General features: G+C 47.7%; 1 protein-coding gene across 4 annotated transcripts in view; it reads left to right on the top strand.

Moving 5' to 3' along the window:
* Positions 1–13995, top strand: part of pps (protein partner of snf) — a 385339-nt gene that overhangs the window by 41645 nt on the left and 329699 nt on the right. For 3 of the 4 annotated variants that reach the window (XM_075886389.1, XM_075886390.1, XM_075886392.1), the window contains exon 5: positions 3809–4137. In XM_075886389.1, coding sequence (XP_075742504.1) covers positions 3809–4137 — 329 coding nt within the window. The remainder of the gene's footprint in view (positions 1–3808; positions 4138–13995) is intronic. The other variant, XM_075886391.1, reaches the window with a different exon arrangement.

The raw sequence follows: 13995 nt of genomic DNA on the forward strand, positions 1-13995 counted from the left end.
CAGGTTTCGGCTCTACGATACGCGGGAACTACGCGCTCGATCGGCGCCATTTTGGTCTTGTTTGAAAGAACGCGTTTTTAGCTGTTTTTTTTATTCCGTAAGCAACATTGAGCGTTTCCCCGGCTCGAAAAACGGGGCCTCAAAGACGAAGAGCCGCGCTCACTGCCATTGGCTAAACGGCGCACGTGACTGAAATGGCGCTTTCCGGTTGGCTGGAAGCTCGCGGTTTGCGCCTGCATACGCGACCCGACGCCATTTTGAAAGGGTTACCGCTGTGACGCCTCGAAATCGGCAGAGCACTCTGAAGCTTCTGATCGTATCGCCATGCCTGGAAACGCAAAAAAGTATCGGATCGTGCACGCATTTGGTCGCAGGAAACGCAAAGGTCGTGGGAGAAAGTCTATGAAGTCATCAGAGCCCTTGGTTGACTCCGACGAACGATGTGTCGACGCTCCGCGGCCGTTCAGCGATGGTGCGACCGAGCGCGTTGCCTCCGACGACGATGACGGTGAAGCGAACTCCGGACGACTACGAATCGACGCCAAGGTGGTGACAAACGCCGAAGTTGAAGAAAATCATGCCTGGGAGAAAGCGACGCTCGACTGGCTTTCATCGGCGCCAGCAACTGCACGGAAAATTGACTTTTTCACCGCGAGTTGTAGTGAGGCAACCGCACAGGACTCGGACCACGCTGCTCCTTATCTGCTTATGCATCTAGATATCCTAAACGCGATAATGGGTGCCTTGTGTTGCAAAGCCTGCCACGGACCGGCTACGATCGTCAGAGGGGATCGGGACTACGGACTTGCCGTGAAAGTGCTAGTGCAGTGTGAAAGGTACGGCGAGATCGCGAATGAATGGACTTCGCCCCGCGCGAACGGCACGAAAACGTGCAATCCGTTTGAAGTAAATCTTCTCGCTTCGAGGGCGACGGTGGCTACCGGCAACGGCCAAACGAAAATGAACGATATTTTCGCAACAATGGGCATCTCACACCGCGGTATGCACCACAAGACGTTTCAGCGGCATTTGAAGAACACGCTGGCACCCGCTGCAACGCGAGCGGCTGAGTCCGCTATGAGCGAATGTGCGGAAAAGGTTAGAACAATTTATGATGACTTGTGCTTCGGCCACCGGGGCAATATTGCCGTTAGCTACGACGGCACGTGGAAGACGCGAGGCCATTCTTCCCACATCGGCGTGGGCACAGTTATCGAATTATTTAGTGGCTACGTGTTGGACTAGGTCGTTCTTTCCAACTTTTGTCTAGGCTGCGAGGTGGGCCCAAAGCCTAGTAGTGAGGGCTATCAAGAATGGAAGGCTAACCACAAATGCCAAAAAAATACGAACAGCAAAGCAGGGCAAATGGAAGTGGAGGCGGCTCTAATTCTATTTCAGAGGTCGCTTGAACGCCATGGCCTGCGCTACACAACTATGCTGTCTGATGGAGACTCTAGGACATTTTGCGCCATACAAGACGCCAAGGTGTATGGTTACATTGACGTGCAGAAGGAAGACTGTATTAATCGTGTACAGAAACGGATGGGCACCGCATTGAGAAACCTGGTGCAGAAACAAAAGTGCGATGGGAAAAGAGGCCTTGGTGGGAAAGGCAGGCTCACAGGTGAGCTGATCACCAGGCTGAGCACATATTATGGCAGGGCTCTGAAATCGCATGAAGGTGACGTGGGCGAGATGCAAAAGGCTGTGATGGCCACATACTGCCACGTCACCTCCACTGATGAATGCTCGGACCACAGTCTGTGCCCAGCTGGTGAAACTTCATGGTGTCGGCACAATGCCGCAAAAGCAAAGGGTGAGCCCGACCCCAGGCATGCCTACAATCTACCGAAAGACGTGGCAGAGGCATTACTACCGGTTTATACCCGGCTTTCGGAAAAAGCCCTGCTTCAGAGGTGCGAACGCGGCAAAACGCAGAACTCCAACGAGAGCCTACATTCGGTAATCTGGAGTTTGGCCCCCAAGGAGCACCATGCGTCCCTGTTCGCTGTTGAAGCAGCTGTTGCAGAAGCAGTGCTGCGCTTCAACACGGGCAATTTGAATTCTGCAACGGCAATCTTAGGTGAAATGAACATGAATGCGACAAGTACTGGTGTCAGGAGAGCGAGAGAAAAAGACCACCGTCGCAGCATTGTCTTCAACAAGAAAAGAACAGCCTCATTGGAACTCCGGAAGCTAGTGAAGAGGAGGCATGAGCACAAAATGCATTCAGACTATGCTTCTGGTGCGTTTTGAGGTTGTCTTGTTGCATCTTCTGCAATAAAAATGTGTGCCCACGTTTTTTCTCGATTTCTCAAAACGACAATTTTCATGTGCTTTCCATTATGCCAGAGCAATATCTCTTGTTCTATCTGGGTTATCATTATGATTTCTTTTTTGTTTCGAAGATAAATGCAGGGGATGTGTCGTAAAGTAAGTTTTATTGTAATAATTTTTGGAGGAAATTCTCTAAATGGATCTTTTGTTTCAAGTGTAGATGGGGAAATTTTTCATGTCATATTCAACATCCCACAACTTTGCTTCGAAATAGCCCAGAACAATGATTTATACTTTATTGCACACTGTGAACATACTGAATTGGTTCTATAGGTTGCACATCAATATCCAAGTTACAGTTAATTAGCTAATTAGGCCTTAATTGAAAAATTCGCAGTTCATTATATCTTTAAAACTAATTGTCACCGCAAAAAAAGAATTAGATTTTTGAAATCAGCAGTAAAATCTACATAGGCTCTCCAAATTTGACTGAGGTACTCGCAAAAATAAAAGAGTTTTGGGATGGTGTAGCATCCCCCCTTAAGATATGTTTATGTTTTTTAAGCACCTTAAAACGAGCACGACCAAAAATCCGTTCAACTTTGCTGCTTCAACTAAAAGTGTGCTAATAATCAGCTTTTGGAGCTTTGACAACTCACATGTAAAGGGCGCAGTTGGTCTAGCACTTTCAGGGGTGTTGTTTTACGGTCTATCAAATGACTATTGAGTGGCGTTGCACTATACAAGCTTTTTAAGCTGTACTAAAGTAGCTTGATGTGAATGCCTATGCTCACCAGTGCAGCTCGCTGGTCCCGATCTCCCCCTTTTGCATTTGCTGTGGCTTAACAGTTAAGGCAATGCGTCGGGATTAATAATGTTTTCAGTTTCAATAGTATTTGGGTGAAGAAACGCTGGTTGTACGTAAAGTCATCGTTCATGAAGTTTGCCGCGTAAAATGCTGTGTGTTTAGATTCCTTTCGCTACACTGCAATAACCTGCAGCCGTCACAGCTTCACGTTTTTCGAAAAGGCCTGATAAGTTGGTCCTGGCCATAGCGCATGTGTTCCAGCTGTCTGATTTTCTACTACAAAAGGGTAGTATGGAATGAATTAGCCGCTTGTAAGGAGCATCACGCGGGAAAGAAAGGGATGCGGTGCAGGGAGTTTTGCTCACGAGTGGCAGTGCGCTGCGATTGACGATGCAATTTCCGTTTGTGTCCGATTTGCTCGGGCGCACTGCTAGGGCTCTACATTGTCGGCTAGCTGACAATTAGAGCGCCAATTATAAAAGAAACACGCGACTACAAGGCTTTCTGTTTTTATTATCACTACTTACCCAACACATGCAACACATTCTTAGCTTATTCTGCCGGAGTCAAAATGTGTTGCAGTTGTTCTTTAAAAAGTTTTCGAGGGTGAAGTGGCTGTAGCAAGCACAGGACTGGGTTTACAGCACATGGAGAGGCCTTATCGGCATAGCCATGCTGCTGGTGATTGTTTTGACTTCATGCCGTGTCATGTTGGATGTGCAGGCCGCAGGACGAGGCAGACGGCGATGATGCTGGCCTGGTGTCTCCGGGCTCGCCTCAGCAGCCACTGCGGCGGTCACAACGCCAAATCGAGCGCATTGACCGCGAGCGCCTGGAGCGCATCAAGGCTGAAAATGCCGAGCAGAAGCGCCGCGAGCAGGAGGAGATGGCGGGCCTGCTCACTCCAGTGCTGGGGGCGGAGTCTCCGCAGGCCCCGCCCCCAGTTCCCGCCGCCTTCAGCTCACCGCTCCTCTCGCCAATGCCAGCTGTGGTGACACCACCGCGGGTCACATCTCCTGTACAGCCTCAGCCACAACATCAACTGCCGCAGGGTCAGTACTGCTAAATTTTGTCATCACCAGAACCGTCGAGGTGTGTACCGACCACTGGGAAATTTCAGAGAATTTCGATAGTGGGGGAAAACTCAAGAAATTGTACTCTCATCAGGAAAATTTGCAGCAACTTCGTTTTAAGGGGAAACGAAAGCTTCGGTAATGCAGGCTTCACAGTTTGCAAACACATTTTCTTGGGCTTGCCCTAATATTACTGCATTCAAATGTGGTACGGTTCGAATTTATTTTCTGAAAATTTTTAATACTCAAATAAACAAATAGTGAACCCCTTGTATAAGTGGTTTCACTGCACCTAAAAGTGCAGTGAAACCACTTATACAGGGGGTTTACGTAATCATGGAACGTCATGGTGTTGCAGACGATGTGAGGACGTTCCATGATTTCAGACGTAATTTACGGCTGGCGCTGCCGCAGAACAGGGTCGGATAGGACGGAAAAAACGTGTAAGAGCTTGTATCGTCCGATCGTACTCGTGCAAGGCTACTTTGGTGCCAGGATTTCACTGGACACTGTAGGCGATGCGAAATTTACCGTAACCCTCATTAAGTTCGTACAAAACTGATGCTGCACAACAGCCTGGAGAACAGACGCGCACCCACTGGACAAGTAGCGTTTCGCTGTCTCTTTATATGGCTTTCTTTCGTTTGCTCTTTTGTTCCCAGTACAAGCAGGACACTGAAAATTGTTGTCTACTCAATGGTACCTCTCATAGATGGCACCGCTGTCGTGGAGTTTGAGTCTAATGGTTCACATGTTCGTCTGGCCCGTAGCGGGGCGTGAAACTCGGGCGGCATTTGATGTAACTGTTCTTCCGCTGTCACTGTGCTAGTGCACCTCAGCTGAAGATGCCATTTGATTCTAAGGGTGTGGTCGCAATCGCTGTCCGCGTTGTCACGGCAGGCATCAGCGCGAATGACTCCTGAATCCTATGTGCTGTGCTCTGATGGTGAAGAGACTGCAAGAAGAGCATGTCTTCCTGGCGCAGCCATATTCCTTTTAGAGTTGTGAGAAATCGGATCTGCTGCCAGCTTTACAATTATATGCTATCACATTCTTTGCTTTGCCCTTGTGGCAAAATGTTTTGTCATATAACTTGATGGCAGCTTTAGGAAAAGGAAAGGATTGGGATAATTGTGCTCGGAAGAAGTGGGGTATATGTCAGGTTCACAGCACAGCCTAGCAAGGACAGGTGGGCAGCATAGAGTTTCCTAGAAATACACTACAGTCGAACCTCGGTGTAACGAACATAGATATAACGAATTGTTGGCTATGTCAAACTACCGATAGAAAGTATAAAGAATGACTTTTTTGTTTTTTTATAGCAAACGAACTCGAGCGCCCAATGGATAGACCGAATTTCCTGGACCGCTTCAGGAGCGCATGTTTGGCTTCTCCGCAGCACAGCGGCAGTCAGGCAGACCCACATTTACATCTGATGTGCCTGTAGTGCCTTACGTGGTTTAGCGGCGTAGACGGCCAATGACGATTTTTTTTTTTATGGCTTCCGAGATCGGCAAGGTTCACTCTTAAGGATACGGATACAGCCGTTTATTAAAATCTGATGCGCCTGATGCGCCGGTAGAATGGAGAGGCCTTGATGATCGATGGCGTGAACGCGTCAGTTTGCACGTTGTCATTCCGTGCTAGCGGTTGTTTTTTTGTTGGGTGTGTGTGGTGTTTTCTTTGTTTGCACATTTTTGTGGTGCTAGGCGGTGTCGTACACCGTCACCTTGGCGCAAAACAGGAAGAAACAGACTGCCTTGACGTATGCGACGAAGTTGGAAATGATTCGGCGTGTCGAAAGAGATGAAAAGAAGTCAGTCATTGCTGATGCTCGCCAAATGCCTCACAGCACATTAAGGGGGGGACGTGCCTTTGACAATTAACTTTCTTGTTTCTGGTCGGATGATGATTAAAATTGGCACAGACACTAAGAATGGCCTCACCTTGCATCCATAAAAATTTCGAGGTGATAGCACAAATACCTAATGAGAGACAAATTATTTTTCAATTAAACATCTTGGGGGGGCTGGAGGAATTATAAAATGACTAGAATGGTTGGTAATTACTGTATGCACAGCCAAATGTATGTTGAAGGGGGCTGCGTTCTCAAAGTAATTCTTTTGCTACACTAAAACTTGTAGTTAATGTTTTCTCCAGCGACACTGCAATGAGCACACTTGCACTACAAACAAGAAACCCTATAAAAAAGTTCTTCAAGGAGTAAAATGAAAAACAAAGATCGCAGCCCCCCTGAAGCACAGTTCAAGGAGCATCACAAAATAAACGAAATCAGAACCTGTACAGTGGATTCCCAGGTATTTGCTCCAGGAGTTGAGTATAATGCAAAAAAAAAAAAAAACAGTTTTGAGAGAACTGCTTTTAAAGTTTCAACTTCTTTTTACGTCTTTAAAACACCTAAAGATTGAGATCTTATGTTTGTCTTGTGATATTTGACTTCTCAGGTATCTGGTCTCTGACCAGTGTGCCTTGGTTGTCCTTTTTTTCCCCCCCATAACTTCCTTTTCACGTTTTACAAAGAACAAGTATGGATTTCAAACCAAGTTTATTGTATGAATGAGTGGTGTGATAGGCATGACAGAAAAGGTTGTAATTGAATAAGACCATATACTGAAATGATTACACGTTTTTTGTGCTGAAGTTGTAATTAGCATAATTAAGTACTTGATTTCAAATATTCACTGAACATTTCTTTATTTGGAGAGAGGTTCTGCCCATAACAAAGTTATGGGCAGAAGACTGGTGGCACAGGAATTTTTAGCAGTAAATTTAATGACGCAAAACGGCATATAAAAATTCATTCCCCAGATTCATACATCCTCTTATGCCACTCTGGCCGTGAAACGCATCATCATACAGCCGGTCGTGGCAACGCTAATCTACAAGGCTTTCATTGCCTCAGAACATTCATAGACGCTCGTGGCGATACCAAGCACGGCTCCAAGTACGTATAAATCGCATCACACATGTCTAAATTGCATCACGAAAGCTTACTGGCGGCACTCCACATGACCGTGGAGTGCGCGGCCGCATGGACAGTGCAGCCGGCGCGTAATGCACTTGCCGGCGGCGTTCGGTGGAGCGCGAAATGTGTAATTACGATTACAAAAAATCACCGCGTACTGCGCCTGGCATCACATTTTCGTGTGACGACGCGTGAAACTGCTAGTCGCTGTTCGGAGCAATCCTTGGCAGTGAAGGGGGGGGGGGGGGGGGGCGAGCTTGATTGTGTGGTCAGCTGCCAATGCGTAACGTGTGGTCACGTGTGGTAATGCGATTTTGTGGTCAGCTGCCAATGCCTGTACGTGGTTCAGAGGAGCTAGCGAGTGATGTGCTTCATTTCTTGCGAAGAAGCACGCCGCCAAGAGTGCGCTAGCGCATCGTTTCTGCCCGCAGTCTCGCTGTCAGCGGAGTTCGGCCTAAAGCCGACTCCGATGACGCGCCGCACTCGTAGACCGCCGCGCGCCCGCTCGTAGTGATCTGATCGTGCGTCCGGTGCGGCCACTCGTAGTAATCAGATCGCGCGGCCACTTATAGCTTCGTTGCTTGTGAAGAAGCACGTCGCCACGAATGCACTAGCGCGTCGTTCCTGCCCGCAGTCGGCGGAGTTAAGGCTAAAGACGACTCCAATGACGCGCGGCGCTCTTAGACCGCGCTGACGCTCGTAGTAACCTGATCGCGCATCCGCTTACTGCACGTAACTAAAGCGTAGTTATATCTTAAGTGATTATCAAGCCGTGAACACGTCACGAAGTGGTGATTTTCGAGAGCCATGTCCTTGCGACGCACAAGCAGCAGACGACGATCTCCCAGAACGAGCATCGGGCCAATGGCGAGGCGAGCTGAGGCAACATGGCGGCCACAGACAATCAAGGGCCTCAAAACAACCGTCATACATTTGCGTTTTGTGGGCTTGTTTTTAAAAGAAGCCGTCGGAGGCGAAAAAGTTAAACACGGAGAAATACTCTTTCCTTGGAGCCCAAGAAGCCGGCTACCGGCCCCGCCATCGCGAAGCTATAATTTTTCGAAAATTCCTCTTTACTCGCTATTTCCAGAAATATTTTCGCTACCTAGGTGGGTGAAATGAATTTTCCGAAGCACTTTTGCGCAGTTTTCAGTGTACATATTTTGGAATCGGATAGAAAAAAGGTTCCAGAAACCGAAAACTTGATTTTCAAAAAATAGATTTTTTTTTTTGCCATTTTTCGCGATCCCAAAGTCTCGTCACTCCTTAAGCACGGTGCTGAAGCAGAAAAAGGAAATTGTTCAGCAAGACGGGGAAAAATATGTCAACGCACGGCGTATTCGACCCGCTGCCTTCGAACGCGTCGAAGAATGTCTTCACAAATGGTTCGTCGATGTAAGGGCTAGGAATATTCCTGTGTTGGGGCCAATGCTGTAGTAAAATGCAAGAGACTTCACTTTCATACTCGATGCCAAAAATTTTAGTGCCAGTGCAGGGTGGCTGCAATGATTTAAGAACCGGTCGACATCGCCGAGAAAGCTGTATGAGGGAAAGCAAGTTGGCGAACGCAGCAGCGATAGACAAGTGGACGAAAGAAGAGTGGCCTCAAATTTGTGCCAAATATCATCCAAAAGATATTTTTAACGTGGACATAACGGGCCTCTTCTCGCAGATGCTGCTGCCGTGCCAAACTCTGGACACTCGCGGGCAGAAATGTCATGGTGGCAAGCAAAACAAGGCCCGGATCACGGTCCTACTTGCCGCCAACATGGATGGTTCGACAAAACTTTGTCTATTTGTGATCGGCAAGTTAAAGACGCCGGCCGAACTGTATGAGACGCTGCCACGGCCTACTACTCACCTATGCTTCCAATCGAAAGTCATGAATGACACGAGAGTTTTTAAGGAAATAGTTGAGGAAGTGGGATACACAGCTTGGGGATGAAGGTATGAAAGTGTGTCTCCTCGCCGGCATCTGCTGGGCACACTCCACAAATGTTCAATTGAGCAATACTGTGCTCAAGTTTCTTCCGCTCAACACCACCTCCAAACTCCAGCTTCTAGACCAAGGGATCATCCACGCCTTCAAAGCGATTTACAAGCGAATGCTCATCGAGCGGCTGCGCATTCTTCTTCGAATGAACGAAGATCTGAAAATTGACTTGTTGGGTGCCATACAGATGTTGAAGGCCTCTTGGGAGAGCGTGAAAAAAGAGACGATTGCGAACTGCTTTCTACACGCTGGCTTCACCGTTGGCGCTGAGGCAATTGAAGAGCCCACTGAAGATGTTGAAGGCTCTGAAGTGGTTGTCGAGCTCGACTAAATGTGGAGCGATTTTTCTCGGTTTGTGGGCAATGCGTCGGACATGCTCACACTGGACAACTTTGTTGGTGACGACGACGCGTCGGAAGGGGTTGCCAAACTGACTGGCGTGGAAATCGCTGCCGAGGTGACACGCCAGCAAACCGGGATTGAAGCAGCGGAAGTTGAAGATGCCGTCTCCGAAAACGCTCCGTTGCTATCTTATAGCGAGGCTTTGGCTGGTTTGGCTCTGGGGCGGCGCTATTGCAGCACGATTGAAGGCACCGGGCTCAAGTTTGAAGAATGCCTCGACATGGCAGAGCAAGGCATTATACGGCACGCCATCAACCAAAAAAAAAAATAAGCGACATTGCACAGGTTCTTCTCGCCTCAATAAATATTTTCTTCAAGTAAGTGTCTTGTCAATTCTTGTCATGCTGCCGACCTATTCTAACCAGGGTTTGGCGATTTTTCAGTGCAGTTTTGAAATGTGAATTCGGGCTATAGCGAACAATTTCGCAACTTTTCCGGAGTTCGTTATACCGAGGTTCGACTGTGTAGGGAATTTTTCACTTGAAGCACCCTTGCCTCCAGGTAGCAGAGGCCATGGGGGTGTCCAGACAACCATGGCTCATCTCGGTGCTCACATTATGATCCCTCGAATATACTGGCTAGTCTGCTGTCACCGCTCTCCAGTGCTGCCGCTCGGTGATACATGCAGGGGTGGCGCTGTACGCTGTCGGAGTTCCTTGAGCAGACTCCTCTTCCGCGACTCGCACCTACGGATGGGCTGGTGCAGTCGTTCGCGCTTTGGCGCTCGTGTACCTTTCCAGGTCAAAGTTCTGCAGTGTTTCTTATTACAAATGGTGACATTGAGTACAAATTAGTGGTGGTGTTTACGCCTTATGTGCCCATTTTTTCACTTCTCAGTCGGCTTCCAACGTTAACTAACAGTTAATAAACTAGCTTGTTTCTGCTTTCTCACGCAAGGCTGCTGTTGCTGTCACTGTTTAAAGAAAAACCTTAGGCTCTTTCTCGGTGGTTAAGCTCTCGTATCTTTTTATTATGCATGTCTATATTCTTTAATTATTTAATGATGGCGTGTGTGCTTGCCAAATAGAAACTCATACTGGAACATGAACGCGCTAAGTTGAACTAAAAGAAAGGCGAAACGTAGGGCGAGTCTGTCATGTATGTTCACTCACTATTCAAGAAGCGAAGACAATGTTGAGTATCATACTTGTCAGACACGTACAGCATGAAGTAAGCGGTCCCTATATGTCAATAAAAAGATACGTAGCAAAAAAATAATTGCAGTGCGAAACAAGTGAGGTGGGCGAGTGGCGATTGATGACATTGAATGGCACATCTTGTTGAACGTTTTTTAATTGTGCCACGAATATGCCATTCGTAAGCGCGTGAAACAGTGATAAAGGTAAAAAGCTTGTGCAGTTGTGCATTTAACTTTTCTGTCTTGTGTACGACCGAAAAGATTGAAATTACCATCTACCGTTTGCGCAAATAACGCCCTCTTGGCACCTATTTCACATTCAGTCTTGCAGCCTTCAACAGTGTTAAAGAAACGGGGTGTTTACCAACCTGGAAAACATGCAAAAGTCAGGAAATTTGGACCTTTCTGGAAAAATCTGAGAATTTCTGAAAAACCTGGCCAGGTCATGGAAACTGACAGCAGTTCTATGCGGCCATCACAAAAATAAGCATTACCATTGATCAAAACTTGAGAAGTCTCTCTTCCAACTGTAACTACAGTGAGCTGCTAGAAGAGGTGTGAAAAAGAGAGACATGGCATAACTGTTGCTTCTTACCCCCGAGTGCAGAGATGTTACTTGGCTCACGACTTCAACTTAACTTGAGTGATTCGGCGCAAAGCAAATAGCGGACTTTAAAACGCCGAAGTCAGCCTTCGCGTTTCATAGATGCTCAGGCTGTCTTGCTTGATCAAGTCAAGAAGGAGCTTCAAAGCAGAAACACGCTGCACGCCTGCTAACGAGGGTAATAATGAAGTTGTTCGTGTAAGGCATGCATTATATAAAAACAAACGATACGTTTTAAAATAACTATGAAAACGAAGGGCTACAAGTATATTCTTGCCATTTTACGGCTAACGAGCGGCACGTAGTGCCTGCTGCTACAGTGATGGGCAGTGTTGTTTCTGTAGAGCGTTCGTTGCCCGCTGGTTTTAGTGGCCACCCAAATCCGCTGCGTTTCTCCGCGGTTGCTTGTTTGGAGGCGAAGCAAGCATCGCGTTGGGTTCTTTCGTCTTTTTTTTTTTTTTTTCCAATCGAACGCCACGGGATGTATTTGGGCTGACCTGGCTCACGAGGTGATGCGATTTTCACGGTATTTGCCTTTCTGTTCACCTGTGTGCATGCCTGTTGTGGGCTAGGTCGCAGTTATTACGAAAAAAAAAAAAAAAACAAGTTCTGGGAACAAATATGATTCTTATCCTTTTGTTGAGCTTGGTAAGCAAGAGAAAAAGTGGGGGTCAGGACATTGCACTCAGCAGAATTCTGTCCCGCGGGGTGCAGCAGTGTATCGCTGCATGATGGTGAAGCGGATAAAAAAACCCGTGATAGGGGCACCTCTTTTTTGTGTGTGTAGACTTTTACGTAGCGTTGTGCTACAAGCGATGCCTTTCTGAGCGAGAAACAGCGCCCTAGACAGGACGAAAGGATAGACAGGCACACGGACACAGCGCCGAGTCAACTTTGTACCGAAAGAGGCGGAAATTGTCGTCGTGTTAAAGAAAAACAGAAATAGCCTTTGCGGTTACGGAACACTTCGGCGTCGTCCCCATCGAAGCTATTCGCACGTGTGTAGTCTACACAGCCTGTAACACCAGGGAACTCGGCCACTTCATAAAAGTCCCGCATAACTATAGAAAGTGCTGCCGGATGCGGAAAGCGCACCAGCATTGCGTACAGGTGCTTTGCGATAATTAGCGTAACTTTTCCTACTGCACGGCAAACTGTCGACTACGGAATACGGACGAGATTCCCGGTGACTGGTTTGGATGTGCCAGCGCCGTAAAACCCGAGAGCCATCAGTAGCTGTAACACTGGAGGCACAGGCTGTTCTCGGTTGTCCCCACTTTCACGGAGCGGCAACATACCCAGCAGCTGCCGCACGGCGTTCTTCGTGAATCTATATCGAGCGTGGAATTGTTCCTCGTCGTACAACTTCATCGGATTTCCTCGGTCACGTAAAGTAGGTCCAAGAATCTTCGGCAGGCACTGCGCCCCAGAAAATGCTACGCTTATGGCAAAACAAGCAAACTCGGAAGCGGCCACCCTCCGCGCGACGTCCATTCGAGAGGTGGCCATGTTGGAATAGCGCATGAAGTCGCTTTCAAGCTAGCCCCGCAGCTGACTTGAAACTTGTCCTGACTTCAACCGAGCCAAGTCGCCTTCAAGTCGTTCGCAAGTTCGAGATCGATTTAAGGTGACTGGCAAGACTTTCTGGAGTCAAGAACGAGTCAAGTAACATCTTTGCATTCGGGGGTTAGTGTAAACGCGAAAGGATACACCGACCTATGGAACACAAAGTTTGCTGACGTTTCAGCACCCTTTATGTGAGAGAGCCTTGTTCACAATAAAAGCCGTAAGAAAGCACAGCATACCTAAGTATGCCTAAATTGGTGACGTACATTGTCAGAAGCGTCCCATCACTCCTGTTCTGCGTATGTACAGTCTGTGTCTGGATTCCAGGTGCAGGCATGATGCAAGCTTCTTTTAAATGTGGGGCATTTTATAGCCGCACCTACTCGCAAATCCGGCGTTGGTGCTTGTGTCTACACCCCTATTGCGCGTGCTTGCGCCTCGTGCCACCTGTCGCGTTCCCCTCCCCCTGTCCCCCTCTCTTGCCTCGCAAGACCGACGCAGGCAGCATCTGCTAGTAGAAACGGGCTGCTCGCGCTGCACAACCGTTCACTGGCCACCCCATATATGGCAGCACTGGATGGGGCGTTTGTAATTCAGTCAAGGGCGTCTTTACTTGGCTTTCGCTTAACTTGACCCTTTTCTCAACTCGAGTAGATGCGATGGAAGCAACAGTACCACGGTCGTTGGATAAAAAACTTCGTTTTTTACAGTTGGCTGTGACAGTGTTTTCGGCTACCGTATAAACCTTCAACTACCATATATTCAATAAAATAATAAGCTAAAGTCGGCCCTCGTCTTATATAGTGGTGTGTAGCCGAAAGTGTGCCGCTGTCTGGCAACATGTGGCTTGCATGTGCTTCAGAAGACGGACGCGGCCTTATCCGCATCCAAATCCAATAGCAGGCCGTTTTTTTTTTCTCTCCGTCTGTTTTTTTTGTGTTCGTGATTTGCTTCCGATCTGTTCTGAGTTCTCGCTCTGCTTGACATTGCGCTGCATTTTTAGTGGTCCTTTTTTTTTTTTTTTCGTTCACTGAATATGAGTAGCGGTGCGAGGAGGCAGTACTAAGCTGCGTTTAAATTAGATGTTGTTGCGTTTGCAGAAGCGAATGGGATATGGCTGCTCAGCACCGCTTAGGTGTATCGAAAAA

Source organism: Rhipicephalus microplus, chromosome 2 (assembly GCF_043290135.1).
Source record: "Rhipicephalus microplus isolate Deutch F79 chromosome 2, USDA_Rmic, whole genome shotgun sequence".
Classification (NCBI taxonomy): Eukaryota; Metazoa; Arthropoda; class Arachnida; order Ixodida; family Ixodidae; genus Rhipicephalus; species Rhipicephalus microplus.